At 46.8% G+C, this 20,315-nt stretch overlaps 2 protein-coding genes across 2 annotated transcripts; both read left to right on the top strand.

Annotated features, from left to right (window-relative positions):
- Window positions 1-1,089: 1,089 nt before the first annotated feature.
- LOC307232492 (fibroblast growth factor 10-like) lies at window positions 1,090-8,220 on the top strand (the record flags this gene model as incomplete). Its single annotated transcript, XM_080003522.1, has 3 exons — window positions 1,090-1,525; window positions 7,218-7,321; window positions 8,029-8,220. 3 exons carry the CDS (start codon window positions 1,090-1,092, stop codon window positions 8,218-8,220), a joined length of 732 nt encoding a protein of 243 aa, XP_079859648.1.
- Window positions 8,221-13,034: 4,814 nt separating this feature from the next.
- Window positions 13,035-19,567, top strand: paip1 (poly(A) binding protein interacting protein 1). Its single transcript, XM_080004508.1, has 11 exons — window positions 13,035-13,465; window positions 14,282-14,430; window positions 14,989-15,192; window positions 15,659-15,771; window positions 15,867-15,978; window positions 16,637-16,762; window positions 16,883-16,989; window positions 17,702-17,819; window positions 17,911-17,965; window positions 18,255-18,336; window positions 19,415-19,567. Exons 1-11 carry the CDS (start codon window positions 13,267-13,269, stop codon window positions 19,497-19,499), a joined length of 1,350 nt encoding a protein of 449 aa, XP_079860634.1. The 5' UTR covers window positions 13,035-13,266; the 3' UTR covers window positions 19,500-19,567.
- Window positions 19,568-20,315: the final 748 nt, after the last annotated feature.

Genomic DNA, 20,315 nt, shown 5'->3' with positions numbered 1-20,315 from the left:
AGCTAACAGAGTCCCATAGCCAACCAACACACATGCAGCTTTTCTCAGACAGTCATTTTCTGTGATCAGCCTTAAGGTAAGGAGATCAGACCTGGAATCCACATATCAAGGAACCAAACCAGAAAAGGAAAACAACCCTAAATGTAAAAGAGGGAGGGAGAGAGAGAGAGAGAGAGAGAGGGAGAGACAGAGAGAGAGAGAGGGAGGGAGGGAGGGAGGGAGGGGGGTCCACTGAGTATCCCTTCTGTCCTCCAGACGGTTACCTCAGTGCTCTTTTGAAGGTGGAGTCATTTGGGGGTAGAAAGAGAGGGATGAGGAGTGAGGAGAGCAGGGGGAAAGAAAAGAAGACGGAGGGATTATCTGACATGCACTCGGATTGACCAGCGTTCCACTTTAAGTCTCAGATTCTGTTTTCACTCTGCAGAGTGAAATCTGAAAATGCCCCCTTCGCACATATGGAGTGAAGTCTACATCTAACAGGTAGTGCATGGCTGTGCACCTTATTTGATTTCGGGGCTGGACTAAGGAATTTTTCATATGGCCAACTCCCCTCCTGGATAACAGCGTTTTTTTTCTACTTTTGGAACTTCATAGGACCAACTTTCTGGAAATATAAGACTGACATTCAAGCACTGAAGAAAGAAGGTATACATTCCACAGACAATTTAGAACCAGTTGCAAAGTGGAATAAAACAGGGATTTGGGATCATTGCTGGAATGCATGCAGCAAATCACAATGTACTGTCCTTAAAATCAACCTTTATTTTCCATTAGAGACTCGTTGAACTGTCTGTACATGTGCCCATCAGCCTCCACCGTTTCAACGCTGGAGTAGAGAACTCGGCAGAATAGAAGGCGTGCAGCAGCAAAGACATGTTAGACTGTAATTACTTTATCAGAAAATAAGCCAAGTAGAAATCCTAAGGATTTGATACAGGTGCCACACCAGCTGTGCTGCGAAGGGGGAAATATTTCGCCCCAACCCGGCTCCCGGAGGGCTCCCCTCCCAGCCCTCCCAGTCTCAACTCTCCCCCAGCAGCATGTCCCAGGCTGTGTGGCTGCCTCCAGTCCTCCACACAGCACACTACCATGATCAGATGGGCTGCTGGAGGGAGTAAGGCTGCCTCTGCCTCGTCCTGCTCCGGGGCAGGGTTAGGGGCTCTCTCCGGCTCCGGGACCAGCTCCAGGGGAAGGTCTTCCGCCCAGTCTCTGCCTCTGCTGCTCGCCCTCGTGGTCCTGTCCTTCACCCTGCCGGGGACCGTCTGCCACCAGGCTCGCAGAGACCGACCGAGGCTGGGCACCCCGCGAGGCCAGCGCGTCCCGCTGAACGTCTCTGAGACCGAGGTGGCGACCAGGTCGGAAATCCTGAGTCGGACCGGGGGGCCGCAAGGGAGGCATGTGCGCAGCTACACCCATCTGCAGGGGGACATTCGGAGAAGGAAGCTGTTCTCTTTCCAGAAGTTTTTCCTGAGGATTGATAAGAATGGACGAGTCAATGGCACCAAAAGCAAGGATGACCCCCTCAGTAAGTTATTTCTGGAATGATGTCCTCATGTACTATAAATTAGAAAAAGATCATTGTTGTACTCTCTCCTCAAACCTGCTCTCATCCTCCTGTCTGATAAGGGTTAGACAATGGTTGATATCAAGAAAAATGCATTAAATTTTGGGGGAAGGTGGGAGAGGAAGAGCATAACATATAAGAATAGTATAAGATATATTTTTGAAAGTATTATTCAAAATCCTATAATGTGTTTTTTTTCCCGTTTTTTTTGCTTTTCTTTTTTCCCCCCTCTCTCTGTTCGGAGCTCATGGTAGTGGTATAGTAGTAGGGATGAAACATTCCTAATTGGAGTAGTTGTTTTGTTTTAAACCAGACATCCTACTGGTATCTCCGCTGTCCAAACATTCGGCACAATGATGGTAGCTCTCAGATGGCTTAAAATGGACCAAGAACAGATAACCCGGACGCTATCAGGCAGTCTTCACAGCCCAGCATAAACACAACTGATAAGAGCCACATAGGAACAGGGGTGGTGGGATATGGATGTCAATCCAATTGATGCTTTCAGACTCTCCCTCTCCCACTCAAACTGCCTGGAATCAAACAAATTACACACCCTCGGACGCAGGCTAGACATTTTGTTTAAAGCACTCGCAGCCGTTTAACTCGATCGCGTCAGAAAGCATGTCTTTAAAGTGATTACATGTTGCATGATTCCACATATTGGTACGAGAAATAACATTCTCATTAGCCTCGCAGCGTTTCCAGCGAGCTACGTGTGTGTGCCCTGCGAGCCAGCGGCCACTCACATGCTCCAGTGGGTGTGTGATCATATAGCAGGCAACGGCGACACATGTGCTCACTAATCACTACCACACATACACACACACCCACACACACACACATGCTCATACTCATGCACACACAAACACACACACACACACACGCACACACACACACACACACACATGCACGCACACACGCATGCACTCTCTCTCTCTCTCCCTCTCTCTTGCCCCTGTGTCTTCCCAAAACACGATTTAGTGAATATGGAACCCCCGCTCCCCTTGGGAGTGCTTAACCACACGTTCAATCAAAATGACTTATTGGAAAAAAGCGAATGGAAGCAAAGTGTCAAAGGAGATGTTTGCTTTGACAGGGTCACAACAGATACAACTCTATTTACTGACCATATCACAGCGCCGTGCCTTTGTTGCCGGCATTTTTACGACGCTATCTTTCAAAGTCGTGGAACTCGAGCAGGTCGCAAAAAACGACGGCGAGCTTCGCCACGGAGGCGGCGTGCGAACTTATGTGGAACACAATTGTTACGAAGTTTCAGAGGTGATTAACCGTTTCCTTTTATTGGATACGACCTATTTTTAGGACTGCGTTTTCTTTTTCAAAGGGGAACTGGTTAACCTGTTTTTGTGTGTGTGTGTGTGTATGTGTGTGTGTGTGTGTGTGTGTGCGTGTGTGTGTGGATCGGGTATTAAGATGGGAAGAGTTTAGGGAGGACGGGGAGAGTAAAGGGCTACAACCTTGTGAACAACGCGGCGGGCCGTCATTGTGGCCACATCAAAGCAGTGCGTCTTCAGTATCAATGGTGGTGCCATCAAAAAGCTGCGTCCTGAGGGGGTCTGGGGACACTGTGTGTGGATTATGTGCCGCGATATCGGGTTCACACGGTAAGGGATACTACACAAGAAGAGCTCCGCTCTCTGCTTCAGCGCCTGGGGCTAGACATGATCCCAGGGCTGAGGTCCTTTGTAGACCATCGACGGTCCCTTGAGTAGGCAAAATATCAAGTTATCGCGCAGTGGCTGGAAGAAGGCCCTCCTTGTCCTGGGCCGGGATGCGGCAAGCTTGTCCTGTAAAACGGCGATACGGGATTTTTTTATTCGAGAGCAAATTGATTCGATGAATATAACGGCGAGATGTGTCGGGCTTGATGTGTTACTAGTTTTTGGGTGCTGCCTGTGGCCCCGCGAGGACCCAGTTCACTGTCTGTTAAAGAGGCAGAATCCAGCCTCCCGCAGATTTATGGGGATGCCAGCGAAAAACTGTCCCACATGGCTCCCTAACCCGCTGGGTGTCTGTGCTGAGGTTACAGATAGAGACAGAGGGGGAGAGAGGGAGAGAGGGAGAGAGGGAGAGAGGGAGAGAGAGAGAGGGAGAGAGGGAGAGAGAGAGAGAGGGAGAGAGGGAGAGAGAGAGAGGGAGAGAGAGAGAGAGAGAGAGAGGGAATAAAGTTAAGGGAGTTTAATATTTGTACAAAATTAAAACATAATTAAAACATGAATGACTTTAAGCTTAATTCTAGTAAGACACATTGCTCTTTTATTATGCACACAGCCAGCCATGTTGTCCAGCTTCTGGCAAGTTGGTGAATAAGCCTCGAGCTAAAGTTTTGCAGGGAGAGAGTTTTAGGTAATTACCAACGGCTGCAGTGGTGTGAGAGGTCGAACTTGTCAACATTATCTGTGCATGTGTGCATGCATGTGAGTGCATATATCTTGTGTGTGTGTGTGTGTGTGTGTGTGTGTGTGCGTGTGTGCGTCTGTGCGTGCGTGTGTGTGTGCGTGTGCGTGTGTGCCTCTGTGCGTGCGTGTGTGTGTGTGTGTGTGCGTGTGCATTCGTGTGTGTATGTGTGTGTCAAGCCACCAATTGTGTTTCAATACTTAAGTGGCCATGTGTGCAAGATGCCTCTCGGCAGAACTCTTGCTAAGTGTGTATGCGTGCGAGGCATGTGTGTGTGTCTCTCTGTATTTGTGTGTGTGTGTGCGTGCATGTGTGTGTGCGTCTGTGTGTGTGTGTGTGTGTGTGTGTGTGTGTGTGTGAGAGAGAGAGTATGCATGTATGCTTATTCTCCTCCATCATTAAAGTAGTCCTCCATTGCGCAAATGACAGATGTTATTCCTCCGAAGATTTAAGATGAGGGATGTGTCGTTTTTCGACGGGTGGTGGGGAGAGGGAAGAATATCCCCTCTGAGTCATTACATCCAGTGTGGTATTTATCGAATGGCAAAAATATAAAGCGTGACTTTTGCCTCAGCTTGGTCCACAGTTGAGCGACAAGAAAACAGAGCAATTACGATGTGAAAATTATCTATTGAATTTTCTTGTTCTATTGAACATGAAGTATGAAAAGATGGTAACTGAGGATAACAACAGAAAAACACATGTTTTTTGGCATCCCACTGTGGAAAAACCACCTTTAATTCTTGTTGGCCTTGTGCACCTCCATTGCACAACCAACGCACCATTTAATGCCTAACGCCAAACCGAGCATAACAAGTAAGCCACACATTAGCGACGAGTAACAAGCATGCAACGGACCCGCCACAGTACGGGAGTTCCAGGCGATATTTTAGTCGACATGTGATTTGTAAAACTGATCCCTGTCTGGTGTCATATGCGGGAAACAAAACAAAGAGCATACTCTGTTTTTCAGCAGTTTCCCACACTCGGGCTCGAGACATTGTTAAGTTCACGGGTACGAAGAGGCAGAGCCGGGTGGAGATGACCGGGTGGAGGTTTGGTAGCTCAACGGCCTCGCAGTGTTGCAAGTGCACATTCACCTGCCACAGTGTTGACTGTGTGTGTTCACATGAGTGTGTGTGTGTGAGCGCGTGCGCGTGCGTGTGCACATAAAGCCTGTCTCACCCCTGCCTCCGGTGGGTGGCTTTGATCAGTGCTCATTACAGCCTTTCTAATCCCTACTGCACCCTCCCCACCCCCCCCACCTCCCAGTCTCACTGTCATGGCCCTTCTGTCCGTCTCTGTTCGGACTCCTTTCATCCCTCCCATGTTTACAGAGCAGCCAAAGACCAGGCATAGATTGTCTTACATCCTCGCTCCGCACCAGACACCCGATCCCGTACAGAAACCAGGTCCCTTCAGATCTTCAATGGCCGTTGTGTGGCAGTCCCCAGCGCTGCCTCACCGCCACCGACCTCGCCGCCCCGAGGTGCCGCTGTATGAACTGGAAATGGATACAGCCACGACCCGGCGGACGCGCGGGGAAGTTGCTGTATTTTTTAAGGGGAGGCGTCCTGCGTCCTCCGCTCGGTGCATGTGCAAAAACTCCGTGTCCGAGAGCTGCCCTCCACCTCCACCTCCAGCCACCACCCCCACCCCACCAGCACCCCCCCACCCCCCCTCCCCAAAACCCCCCCGCCCTAGCCACAGAGTGAGTGGGTTTGACAGTTTAGCAGCCTGCCACACAAACAGTCATCAGACAAGGGAGGGAACGGACATCTGATCAAAGGGTATCGTCGTCTCCTCAGAGTTCACACCCCCATGCTGCTGAGTGTGTGTTTGTGTGTGTGTGTGTGTGTGACTGAGTGTGTGTGCGAGTGTAGACACATGTGTGGTTATCGGAATAAAATAACCACACCGCACAGGAAGTGAGCAGAGGAAGTCAGCGAGGGAGGTATGAAATCAAACGTGCCATGGGAACGAGGGGGGTTCACAACACACATACGCGCGTGCACGCACGCACGCACACACACACATACACACACACACACACACACACACCAAATAGACACACACAGAGGTGACATGAAAACTGACACATGCATAGGTACACACATACAGAGACATGATTGCAGCACAAACACAAATAAACACATTGATATACACATGCAGATGAGAACACACACACACACACACACACACACACAGGCAAGCACAAATGCACAACCACATGCACACACTCAAACTCGCTTACACACCAACACAGGAGTAACAAGGGGACCAGCGCACACACACACACACACACACACACACACACACACACACACACACACAAACACATACACACACACACACGCAAATGCACACTCAGGTATGCAAATAAACACCGAAACAAATCAACACACACACACACACACACACACACACACACACACACACACACACACAAACACCAGTGTCAGATGAGACTAGTGGGTCCTGTGGTCAAAGGACGCAGTAGGAAGTTCTACCTCTGTGACCTGTGATACTGAGACCACACAAATAACCAAAGCTGTCTGCAAAAACAGCACCGCGCCTTGTTACCGGGGTATAAATTAGAACCCTTTAATAGCCTTTGGGAAACCTGAATTATCTGCATTGGGACCTGGCATCCCACATGCCGAACACAACAAAAACAAGTCAAGAATTTCCCCGCTGCACACCTATTACTTTCCAATCAAACGACACGTACCGATGACATCTGTTCCCCAGGTGGAGGTTGTAAAGCGACTCGAATCCTGCCGGAATAAATGACAAGCACACTACAGTCAAGGCCGACTGTTTGCGTTCCCCCATTTAAGTGCTCTGTAACGTCTGGGAAACATGTTACGCCTTGCGTGTGACGCCGTGCTCTGAAACAAGCATAACTAGACTCTCTGGTTAAAATGACACTGCTTCCTGTGAACATGTATGGATACCACCGTGTGGATGTGTAGTAGTGGTGCTTGACCTGTCATCTCCGGACCAGACACTGTTCCTTTGTCCACACACTCTTATCTGAAGCAACTATGGACCGAGAAATGGCTTTACGGCCTCGACTTCCTCCATCCTATTGCACAGGGATATGGATCTTTCACCGCGTCTGTGGCTTCAGATCTGGAATTATGTGTCACATCTGAATGTTTTGGATTTGTTATGATAATTATGCACATGCTCATTAGGTTTTCTAAACCACACTCTTTTTGTGTTTCAGGTATTCTGGAAATCACCTCGGTCGACGTGGGGGTGGTGGCCATCAAAGGGCTGAGCAGCAACTACTATCTGGCTATCAGCAGGAAGGGGGAACTGTACGGAGCGGTTAGTATCCGGGTCAGAGGTCAATCTGAAAGGCCCAGAGAGGGAGAGATAGTGTTAGATTCTTCTGGGTTTATCAAAGGAGGCCTTATCTCTCCCGCTCTGGCTGCTCGCTCAACTCCAGATCATAACCAGGCCAGGACGAAACACTGCTGAAACACTGTCAGCAGTACACCCAAAGTTAATTGACACACTCAAACCCAAAGTGCGGGCTAAAAAGTCATAACGACAGATCTGACAGACAACTCTTAGATTTAATTAAAATGATCTTTATTTATTTAGGATTGTTTGAGTTTGGGTGCCCGGGCTCGACTGCTCATCACTCCCGGCAAGGTGTACAGAAATCATAGGCATACTTCATGATCTAGCAATATTGGAGTTCGAATCCCCCATTGGATAGAAGAGTAGAGCCAAACAGGTGGATGCAGGGGAGGTGGAGGGAGGACGGCAACACAACAAGCAAAGCAGGCAGCAAAGCAGGCAGCAAAGCAGGCAGCAAAGCAGGTAGGGCAGGAGGGACCGGTTTCTTAAATAGGCCAGCCAAATTAGGGTCAAATTGTCTGACAGAACTATGCCTCATTAATGGCACGCAGCACTCGATAACCATCTCAGGTACAATAGGCTTGTGCGGGAGAATAGTGTTTCGTTTCGATGGAACTCGCTGTTCGCGGGATATAATGCTCAAATATTTCATGTCTCCCGTGTTCCAGAGAGACTTCGGCATCGACTGCACCCTGAAGGAGCGGATCGAGGAGAACGGCTACAACACGTACGCTTCGGCCGAGTGGAGGAACAAGAAGCGACAGATGTTTGTGGGTCTGAATGTCCACGGGAGGCCGCTGAGAGGCCGCAAAACACGCAGGAAGAACACGTCCACCCATTTCCTCCCAATAATGGTCTGAACTGGGGTGAACTCGACCGGATCTGTCCAACGAGAGTCAAAATATATATATATATATATATATATATATATATATATATATATATATATATATATATTCAGCACTGGACAGAGACATTTTGAACACTGAAATAAAAAAATGTACAAATAAAGACATTCAATGAGACGCCTGTCCTTTGGCAACGAGGCACTGACTGATGAGAAAAAAAGAACCGGTCTCCGCTATGGACTAGGGTTGAGGTCGTGTTTTGCTTTTCGACGGAAGTGGGCATCTGTGTTTTCTGTGGCACAGGACGTGATATTTCTGGTCCTTCTGTGCCAAATGGTTTGCAAAAACATGCAGAAACATACAGAAGATACAGTCCGTGTTGACGAACAGTAGACCTGTATGTGCGTAGGTCCAATACTCTCTCAAGCTGTTATTTATAGTTGACATTCTGACTTGAGAAACTGGATTTGTAACATAAAGGCGACGGGGGGGGGGGGGGGGGGGGGGGGATATCATACGGAAAATACTCTGTCGGTTTATTATTAAACAATTAAACAATAGTGAATATTACACATTTAAAGCAAAGTTTGATACTTAACCACTATGTTCTGACTGTACTGAAATGATTTATTTATTTTGTGAAATATTTAACTGGAGGGGACATGTACATTGCATTCTTTACATTTTATAGGAACTCTACTATGTGAAAATAAAATTGCAAAATTCCTCCACTTGCAACGTGGCCCTCGTGCTTGTTTTTATTTAAATTTTTTTCAAGGTCAAATTGTACCTTCACACATCGCAAGGCGGACCAGAAACTGTGCCTCAGATGAGGCAAGCTATTACTTCCCAGGCCCTCTGTGTTAGAATGGAAACAAAAGGCAACTATTCATACCTGGCAAGATATTCCATGTGGCAACCATTGCGCTAATGGTTAAGGGTTCCCAAACAAACTGGAAGCATACAGACCGACCACATCAAATGGGAGGGAGGTAACTCTCCTGGTTAGGGCTGGAGATGCTGACATCATTTCCCCCGGTCACCCTGTTGCTGCATTGCTCCAACATTCCCCCCAAAAGTTGGAGGCCTGCCGCACGAAGTGGTGAGGCTGGGAGACCGAGAGCACGGGTTCAACGTGTTCATGTTGATGTATACAATCGGTGTTAGATGGTTTTTAACGGAGGAGCCCTATTGCCTCGGGCGGAGAAAAGTTGAACGGATGTGAAGAAGAGCTGGAGCGGCGATGTGAGAGTGAGAGAGAGAGAGAGAGAGAGAGCGATCACTGATATGACCTGCGCCTGGCCACCCACTTCCTTCGGTAATCATCTACAAATGCACTAATCAATGGCAGCTGCCTCGATCCCAGATCAAAAGACCGGGGGGAGAACATTAACACCACAGGCTTCCGGGCCTCATGTTCCCTCATTCCACCCGTCTCTGGAACATCTATCTCTGGGATGACATGAAAACTTGGAACAGTAACCGAGGGAAGGTGAGCGCGGCGTCGAAACGGACTCCGGCTGCGTCTGTGTGCTCAAGGTCTTCGAAGACGGCCGGACCCCTGGCCCTGCGGAGCCAGAAGACTGGAAATGTTTGTGTTGCGGGATTCCAGACATCTGGGGGGTGGTGGTGGTGGTGGTGGTGGGGGGCGAAAGCCTTTACCTTGAGCTTCTCCTCGGTATGTCCTTTAATGACGGTTTAAGGAATCACCGGAACGAATGATTAATGCCCCGGAATGCTGCAGTGCATTTCAGCATGACCGTATGGATGCACAGCTTGTGGAAACATATGGGGTTGTGTTCCATGACTCGATCCACGCCCTGGACACAAAGTCTTGCGTTGTGTTTGCTGTTTGGTCACTGCACCTCGGTTATGCACCGGTCGGCATAGTGGTGCATTGTTTTTGTTTTTCTTGATTCATTTGTTTTTAATGTCTATCAGCCTTTATACAGCTATGTAATTGCCGATGATTTAGGCAGCATGTCAACAATCCAAGATGATAACTATTCCATAAACGGGAAAATGTCTACTTGGCGCTCTGTATGTCCCGCATACTCCCCTAAATACCAAGGCTAAAGTCAACTGTAATCGTGCACATTCCCAAGACTTGTGAATGTTTGAACTTCCTCCAAGACACCGGTACAGGGAAAACGGCAATAACAGAAAATAAGGGCAGCAATCTGGTATCAAAGTGGGTATCCACATCTCTGGAATGGGAATGCTCTTTGACATAATGTGATCCAGCTTTGGGAAACAAGTGGAAAATGACTGGGGGCTAAAACAACTAATGAATGCTTATGTTGAGAGGTCTGGTGCAACACACATGTTTGTAGTGGGCAGCTACTGAGTAAGCAGAGGGAGAGAGGGGTACTTCTGAGGGTTTCCACAGACCCCCGCCCCTCTAGTGTGTGTATGTGTGTGTGTGTGTGTGTGTGTGTGTGTGTGTGTGTGTGTGTGTGTGTAGTGCTTGTTAAAATGTGCCAGGGTGATAATGATGACATACTTGTGGTTGGGAATATATTCTCAAATGATAACACACAAATGAAATATCCAACTCTCAAATATATATCTGTAGATAGGGCTGTATGAAGTTAATTTCTCATTGGACTACAAAGAAAAGTTAAGCAGTATCTTTCAAACTATATCAGGGATTTCATACCAAGGGCCCTCAATCTGACATTTTTGCTTATTAAAATGTCAACGCTGACAATTTTCACAACAATTCAATGACGTGTGATGATTAAACACTGGACGAATTGTCAACAATATTGCCCCCACCACCAAAAGAAAAGTAAATACATACCATAATATAAAGGGAAAGGACAAACAAATGAAGTGGACAAGATCAATTAACAACACTGGACAACAAAACAGCACGATTACGTGTCTGAATCGAAGAGGTACTAGGTGTTTTGGCAAATATTTTAACATAAGGTTTAGAAATGAAGGATCCTCAACCTCATACATGATAGGCCACAGACACCACCTGTTTAACCCCAGAATATGAGATGTATTATTCTTATAGATTTGTCTATATACAGACGTATTTTAGACAGGTATAATATACAGTGGGGCAAAAAAGTATTTAGTCAGCCACCAATTGTGCAAGTTCTCCCACTTAAAAAGATGAGAGAGGCCTGTAATTTTCATCATAGGTACACTACGACTATGAGAGACAGAATGGGGGGAAAGAATCCAGGAAATCACATTGTAGGATTTTTAATGAATTCATTGGTTAATTCCTCGGTAAAATAAGTATTTAGTTACCTACAAACAAGCAAGATTTCTGGCTTTCACAGACCTGGAACTTTTTCTTTAAGAGGCTCCTCTGTCCTCCACTCGTTACCTGTATTAATGGCACCTGTTTGAACTCGTTATCAGTATAAAAGACACCTGTCCACAACCTCAAACAGTCACACTCCAAACTTCACTATGGCCAAGACCAAAGAGCTGTCAAAGGACACCAGAAACAAAATTGTAGACCTGCACCAGGCTGGGAAGACTGAATTTGCAATAGGTAAGCAGCTTGTTGTGAAGAAATCAACTGTGGGAGCAATTATTAGAAAATGGAAGACATACAAGACCACTGATAATCTCCCTCCATCTGGGGCTCCACGCAAGATCTCACCCCGTGGGGTCAAAATGATCACAAGAACAGTGAGCAAACATCCCAGAACCACACGGGGGGACCTAGTGAATGACCTGCAGAGAGCTGGGACCAAAGTAACAAAGGCTACCATCAGTAACACACTACGCCGCCAGGGACTCAAATCCTGCAGTGCCAGACGTGTCCCCCTGCTTAAGCCAGTACATGTCCAGGCCCGTCTGAAGTTTGCTAGAGAGCATTTGGATGATCCAGAAGAGGATTGGGAGAATGTCATATGGTCAGATGAAACCAAAATAGAACTTGTCGTGTTTGGAGGAGAAAGAAAACTGAGGCTGTTTTTCTGCAAAGGGACCAAGACGACTGATCCGTGTAAAGGAAAGAAGGAATGGGGCCATGTATCCTAAGATTTTGAGTGAAAACCTCCTTCCATCAGCAAGGGCATTGAAGATGAAACGTGGCTGGGTCTTTCAGCACGACAATGGTCCCAAACACACCGCCCGGGCAACAAAGGAGTGGCTTCGTAAGAAGCATTTCAAGGTCCTGGAGTGGCCTAGCCAGTCTCCAGATCTCAACCCCACAGAAGATCTTTGGAGGGAGTTGAAAGTCCATGTTGCCCAGCGACAAAACATCAGTGCTCTAGAGGAGACCTGCATGGAGGAACGGGCCAAAATACCAGCAACAGTGTGTGGAAAATCTTGTGACGACTTACAGAAAACGTTTGACCTCTGTCATTGCGAACAAAGGGTATATAACAAAGTATTGAGAGGAACTTTTGTTATTGACCAAATACTTATTTTCCACCATAATTTGCAAAAAAAATCAGACAATGTGATTTTCTGGGGTTTTTCTCATTTTGTCTCTCATAGTTGAGGTATACCTATGATGAAAATAACAGGCCTCTCTCATCTTTTTTAGTGGGAGAACTTGCACAATTGGTGGCTGACTAAATACTTTTTTGCCCCACTGTGTATATGTATATGTATATGTATATGTATATATGTATATGTGTGTATATATATATATCTCTTTTGTATCTTGTAAATTAAATAATGACGACGTTGGACTTGTCATCTTTTTGCCTCTGTGGGGGTCCGGGGACCCCACGTTGAGGACCCCGGAAATGCGTGACCCAGCTGAAGTTCCGCGTTCGGCCGCTAGAGGTCGCACGCCTCGCCCTTAAATGACACTATGACGGCGGAGAGACGACCCGTGTAGGCAGGTGACGGTCCGGCGTCAGAGGCAGGGAACCCGAGCCGCGTACGGTGACTGTTCGAGCGGCGTTACGGGGTCGGTGCCCGCCGGCATGAAGGACAGATAGGCTGCCGCGCTGTGGTCGAGACACCCGGGGGACCCGCGTTAACACACACACACACACACTCACACACACGCACGCACGCACACGCAGTTCGTCCGCGGCAAATGCGCCTGTGATCCGTGCCTTGGGAGCGGCCATGGAGGAGAAGTTCGACCGAGCTCCCGGGGCGGGCAGAGCCCTCCTGCCGTCCGCGCGCCCCGGCCTGGGGGACGGCGGCGCGGACGCGGCCCCGAAAGACGCGTTCTTCAGCCAGAGGGAGCCCCTGAGGCAGCCCAAAACGTCGCCCCCCTCGTCCGAGAACAACGTAAACACGGCTAACGAGCTAGCCGGCGGAGGTAGGATACCGGCTGGAGCGAGCCCCGTTTGAAAACCGACACTTTCGGTTTCGCGGCCGGTCCGTTCGCCTTTCCCCCGCGCGGGTCAACTCCCTGTGGCCCGGTTAAATCGTGTGGTTTACATTGGTGGTTAAGTAACCACCAGCGAGGTTGCTGCCGGGCTAATTCCGCCTGCCTGCCTAACCTAGCTCCCCGTTGCAGCTAGCGAGCTAGCTGGTGGGGGTAGAAAGCTGGCTAGAGCTCGCAAGTGAAAACAACGTTAGGTTTCGATTCGTCTGTCAACTCCCCCTCCCCCGCACGGACCGGGCACGGACCGGTCGCTTGTTGCGTGATGGACTATTTTGGTTTAATACACGTTACTCCCCAAATTACGCATTTACAGGTCGTGCGCTTTGCTAGCTTGGTAGCCCCCTCGCTAATCTAACGGCTGGATCACAGCTAAGAGTAGCAACACACACACACACACACCTGTTTTTCCTATGCGTAAGCTGACATGACCATCTAAATAAAGCTGCCCCCGTGTCACATGGTGTGTTATTTTAACAAGACGTGGATAACGAATGGCTGTCCTAACCTCAGAAGCCAGACCAGAAGCACAACGAGCTGGCCCAGCCTAAACAATGCAATGTATTGTGTGCGGATATTCCCCGAATTGTCCCAATTCTCTGCCAAGTTATTGCTTTGTGGGCCAACGTGAGATATCTAGTCTTGATCTCCCGCGCGGACGGACGGTTTGAACGGCCCAAAAACTCCTTTGTCATCGAGTAAGAAGAATGAAGTGTGTTTGTGTCCTCCACCCCCCTCCGCCTCCTCCAGACTTTAGGAGACAGAGTAAACCTCCGCAGAATGTCTACAGCAACAGCATGGCTGCGTCCAAAGGGTGCAACGTGGACGGCCTGGTCAAGACGTCCAAGCTCTCCGTCAATGCTCCGGAGTTTGTCCCCACGGGCTTCGCTGTCCTCGAGGTAATGGGGGACTTTCCAGGCCCCGTCGTCGCCTCCTTTGTCTCGACGTGAATGCGTGCGGCCGGTTCCCGGTTCTTTTTGTGTCAAAGGGACGGTTCGAGTCCCGCTCTCTTCCTGGCTGATTGGCCGGCTCGGACCCTGAAGTTGGGAACGGCGCTGCGAACGGCAGGGGTTCATTTCCCAGAATGTTATTAATTTAATAAGCCCCCTCTTAAAATATTGGACTTTTAATGCAACCTTTGCCGTGTGGTGGAGCCCCTTGAGCGTTTTCCCTCCTTTCAAAATAATCAAAGGGATTCGGGCAAAAAAAAAAGCCTCATGGGGAAAAATGTTCTACTTCACTCAAACATATTTCATTTTTAAATTAAAGACCGTGCAGCAGTCACTTTTGTAGGCCTTGTGGGCGTTGAGTCGCTCTACGCACCTGTCCCTCAATGTGACCGTGCAAAGAATCTTGTTTCCCCTTGATCCCTCCATTTCCACCATAGACCGCATTGGAATTCTCCGTTCGACTCCTTTTCCCAGTCTCCTTATTCGCTGGCAATTCTTCCCGTACAGGACACTGGACTTTATGACGACAGCGAAGGCCATTACAGTGAGCCATGTCCGACACTGGCGGACATGGTGGCAGACTTCCTGCTCCACCTCAGCTCTTCGCCGGGCTCCTTCGACACGGACATTGAGTACATAAGCAGCGTGCTCAACTCCTGGGTTACTACCCAAGACCTGCTGCAGGAGCTGGTAGAGCTGATCTACACCCAGGTACAGAGACGCACAGCCGCAGTGTTTCTTGTGTTTTTGTTTTTTTTAAGGGAAGGGGAAGTGTTTTACAATGTTTGACCGTATGTAATTTTGAGTAAGAATGAGTTCCATCGTTTTCACGAGCAGAATCTCAACTCACGCCTAAAATATGAGGTCCAACCACCCCGCCCCCTGCGAGTATACAAAGAACAAACCCCGAAGAATGAAGCAGCTTGTCCCGTTCCGACATGCTTTGTTCACCTTCAGAAACGGCCCCTTTATTGATGAATGATAGCCTAAACTATGTTTTCAGAAGCTACTGGTAAATAATGAGTTGCAGGATATATCCTTGCATCAAGGTTAGGGACGTATAGAATCACCTGTTTTGACTTGACTGTTCCTGTTGACCTGTGTAATCGTGGGGCTTTATTTCAATTATTAGATACATTTACCCGCGCACCTTCTGAGTTGCCCTTTTTATTTTCAGTCGACCGCCATTCCAAACTTCTCCTACACGGGTGCCAGGCTTTGTAACTACCTGTCCCATCATCTTTCCATCAACCCTCAAAGTGGAAACTTTCGTCGGCTGCTTCTCAAAAGGTGACCCTCCTCTGCGATTCCACGCGGCTCCCTTTTTCATGCTCATCCATGATGCGTTTTATGACGCCCGTGTCTGCGCCGCCCGTCCACCGCAGGTGCCAGACGGAGTTTGAGATGAAGGACACGGCCGTAAAAGGAGACCTGGAGGTGCAGAAACGCTTCCACTCGTTTGTCCTCTTCCTCGGGGAGCTCTATCTCAACCTGGAGGTGAGAGGCCTCTGTTGGCATTCCTTTCGTGTCGTCTTTTTGCTGCTCCGTCATCGCGGTTTCACCTCCGTAGCAGTTTTGTATCTAATTTGGGGGCTATAATAAAAAATTGTTTTTTCCGACCGATAGCCGACCCTGGTTAACCGATCGTTAACCGTTTTCAGGAAAGATTAAAATGTACTATTTAGAATGGACGAACGTAAAAAAAATCATACCGTGATAATGGCAATATTCCGACTTCTTGGTGACGTCGGGGTGGGCATGAGTACACGATTCGGACGTCAGTGTTGGTTCAGCGTATAGAATAATCGCATTTTTACATTTCACCAGAGTTACACAGAGCACAGTTACGTTACTTTAAATAAGATATAATCCAGTCCCACACTGTTAATTTGTTTCAAACAGTGTTTTCTAAATATTGCATTTTCATTTGGTGACTCTGTTTTGTTTGTAAACAGCTTAGCTTACTTAGGCACTTCCGGGTTTGTGACCGGGACCTTACCCAGCCGGGGGCTGCGTAAGCCGTCCTCTTACGTGCCTGAAATAAAAGGCATGTGTGGTTGCACATGTTGCCCCCATGAGTTGTATTTAAGAAACAATTTAAGCCTATTTTTCCCCTAATCTAATTAAAAGCAACTTGGGTTTTATATTTTCTCAGGTGAAGAGTGCAAAAGGACCTCCAAATCGAGCCGCTATCCTCCTCATCGCTCTGAAGGATCTGCTAAACTGCCTGTTCTCCAACCCGGCGGATGCGAACCTCATCTGTGCAGTCAAGCTGCTCAAGGTTTAATTTATTATATTAATTTTAAAAAAATGATATATATATCCTTGGTTTATAGTAATAATTTGGCATCTAATTGTTGCTGCAGCATTGCTGACGAAATGTTGTTCTTTGTCTTTTCAGTTGACTGGCTCTGTTCTTGATGACACATGGAAAGAGAGTGGAAAGCCATACATGCAAGAGCTGGTTCAGAGAATAGAAAACATCGTGCTGGACGCCTCCTGCAGCAGGTGCATATGTCCCTGTAGCTCTAGGTTCAGTGTCGGTGGCTAAATTTTTTATTTTAATTTTATTTTTTTAATGCCACCAATAAATGTGTTATCATTATAATGAATGGAGGACTCTACATGACACTGACATCGACATGACTTCTGAATTATTTGTTAAAAACGACTAAGAGCCCAAGATTGAAAATTCAAAAAAATGATCATCCCATCCAAGATGGGCTTAAACTTTACTTTGTCATATAAAACTCCTCCTTATATTTCAGACTATATTTTGTTCAATTTAATTTCCACATTTAGGATTTTTTTTTATTTATAATTATATAATAGCTTCTCTTTGTAATTTGCCACTGATTTGTGTCTTTATTTCATGACAACACGGGTAAACAATGTTTTTTATTGTCCAGCTCAGCATTATCCGAATATTATTAATGCTTCTACCTGCATGGTCATAATAACGTCATTTACTAATGATTGTTTCTCAGATCATTCTTGTGTGTAAATATGCTATGAAAGCACCAATAGTGATGATAATGAAAGAACCCCCAAAATATCGCCACATTGTCAATATTGAGGTGTTCACCAAAAGTATTGAGATTGGATTTTTACCGAAATTGCCCAGCCCTATTCACAGTACATGTCAAATGTGCAGCAGCCCTGGGTATGAAATAATGACCTAAAAGACTGACTTCATAAAAATATATATAAATCATCTCAGGGATGTGAAGCAGATGCTCCTCAAACTGGTGGAGCTGAGGTCCAGTGACTGGGGCAGGGTCCAGGCCGCCGCCGCCGCCTGTCACGCCACGCCGGACAACGACCCCAACTACTTCATGGTATGTCCGCCGCGCCCTGGCCCCTCCTCCGGGGTTTTATGGCCGCCGCTCGGCTCTATTCTCACTGTCGTGCCTTGTTGTTTTCCCTCAGAACGAGCCCACATTCTACACTGCAGATGGCACTCCCTTCACAGCAGCAGACCCAGGTGGACACAATAAAAAATATTATCTCTCTCGCTACACCTCGAGCCAGAGTTTGGCTGTAGCGTTTTTGTTTTTTTTGTTTGTTTTTTTTCATTCGTGGCCCCGCAGCTGGATCCGATCACGTTCGGCCAACCTCCAATCACGTTCATCTTGAAACGGTTACCGTACAAGCTCAACTGACAATTAAGACATACATTCAAAAACAAATCTCCAAATTTCATGGCAGAACGGGGTGCTTCAGCACGTTAATGACTTGTGTTTCCTCTTGTCCTTTTTCCGTTCTTTCTCAAGAGTATTCTGAGAAATACCAAGAAATCCTGGACCGGGAGGAATATTTCCCAGAGCTTTACGAGGAGAATGGGGAAAGCGACTTGTGAGTACAAGCATGACGACATGCAGGCGTAGTAGGGATGTTACCGTCAGGCTCCCAGCTCGGTGGGTTTTGACCAATTCACTGGCTGCCCCAGCGTGCCGTTCCGTGCGGACAGGTGATGCCTACACCGTGTTGGTTACATGGTGGGAGGCAAAGGTCACTATAACTCAGTCTCCGCTGTGGTCTCAGAGCGAAATAGTCGAAAAGATGTTTCGTTTTTCTTAAAACTGGAATGTCAGTTTCAGTCTACATATGGAATGGAGAACAAATTTTAAACTTATAGGACTGGGTAAAAAAAATAAATAAAAAATCTATGCTGCAATAGGATTCAAATCTATTGTCTACAAGCACCATTGTCGGAAATTAATTAAAATATTCGATATCTGTATCGGCTTGTTCCGTGAAATATTCTCTAATGGATGTCAGCTGGCTCTTATGTATAAAATCTCAATATATCTATATATCGTAGAATCTATAGAAATTTGTTTTTTTTCTTCCTCCCTCGTATTCCAATTGGCCTCATGCAATATTAGTTTCCATGGCAATAAAAAAAAATAAATAGAAAATATCACCGTATAGCTCTGCGACCCAAACTTCGACCAGGGGAAATACTTTTGGCCCCGTTCCGGCAAAAAATGAGCAGCGTAACCTCTGGGCCACGCGGCTCCGCTGAGGTCGCGTTACCTCTGTGCGGCCGCTGGCCCGTGGGCCCCACTCGCCCCGGTCGATGTAATTGTCTGGCCCGCAACGCAACAGGCAAAACCGGCCTTGGATTACATTAGTCAGCAGATGGGTATGAAAGAGGGTTTAGCTTACTCTGACTCTCTGAGCACTACAGTGTGTGTGTGTGTGTGTCTTATATAATCATACGCACTGCCTGCGTAGTATGTGCCGTGTCCGTTTATTGGGGTTTTTTTTTTTTTTTTTTTTTTTCCTCCTCCGTCTCTGTGAATTGTGCGTTTTCATATGGCATCGTTTCTGAAAGGCCTCGTGACGTTTTTGTCCTGAAAGTTCAAGTGAAAAGAGCGACTTCACCCCCCTCCTTTTTTTTTTTTTTTTTTTTTTTTCGTGTCCCCAGGTTCTTTGATGACGAGATGGACCCCGAGATCGAAGAAGCGTTTGAGAACTTCTGTTTGGAAACGGAGCGAAAACGAGGACAATGACAATGAGCTCCGTGAGAGACTGAACTGGCACATACAGTACCTTTACCCCTTGAAATAATGTTTGTGATTGGTTGATTTGGGGCGGGGGGGGCGGGGTACATCGGCTAGAAATGGCAGCGAGGATTTTAGCCCTGTGAATAGTTTGCACTTCGTGGAACTTAGTTTTGGTTGCTTTTTTTTTTTAATTTTTCTTTAAAAAAAAATTTTTTTTTTAAAGAGACGGGTGGGAGGCAATCAACTGGATAATATTCTCAGTTATTCAGACTTTCCTAAATGAAAGCTTTTTTTTGTCAATCTCGATCCCTCTCCGAAACACTTTCTCCATTAAGCATGTCACCAGAGAAACAGTGTGAAATTGTGCTGTGAATTTTTAGGATCTCTTCTCTGAATGGCAAACTAGAAAACATGCAGGGTGTGCATCATTTGGTTCAATATGATTTTTTTTTTTTTTTTGCTTTTGTTATGTTTTTAAAAGAAAAAAAAATACTTGCTGTTGTCGTATCACTTGAGGATATTATTCCTTAGGGACACTGGTACAAGATGTTGAAGATGGAAAATGTTTCTATAATATGCACAGTTGATATGATAGTAAGTGGAGCTTGTACTATTATACACAGTGTGTATACAGATGGATTCCATCTTTAGTGTTTTCATCAGTGTCTCTGGCTGGGTCACCGGTGTTTAGGCTATTTGTCCTTTATATTACGTCAGTTGACTGTAAATACAAGCTCGGCATTTAGTTTTTTTTTTGTTTTTTTTTTGTTTTAATTATTATTATTATTTGTATTTCCTGTGCCGGTTCAAAAGACATTTTTA

The sequence above is a fragment of the Zeus faber genome (assembly GCF_960531495.2).
Source record: "Zeus faber genome assembly, chromosome: 7".
In the NCBI taxonomy this organism is placed as follows: Eukaryota; Metazoa; Chordata; class Actinopteri; order Zeiformes; family Zeidae; genus Zeus; species Zeus faber.
The sequence above is the reverse complement of the archived record's forward strand: the minus strand, read 5'-3'. Positions and strand labels throughout refer to the sequence as shown.

What these genes read in the sequence shown, in the direction of transcription:
- paip1 (XM_080004508.1), top strand. Translation starts at nt 13,267, where the DNA reads ATGGAGGAGAAGTTCGACCGAGCTCCCGGGGCGGGCAGAGCCCTCCTG. An exon ending in TAGAGCTGATCTACACCCAG is followed by an intron (nt 15,193 to 15,658) that starts GTACAGAGACGC and finishes TTTTATTTTCAG; the next exon opens with TCGACCGCCATTCCAAACTT. An exon ending in CTTCACAGCAGCAGACCCAG is followed by an intron (nt 17,966 to 18,254) that starts GTGGACACAATA and finishes TTCTTTCTCAAG; the next exon opens with AGTATTCTGAGAAATACCAA.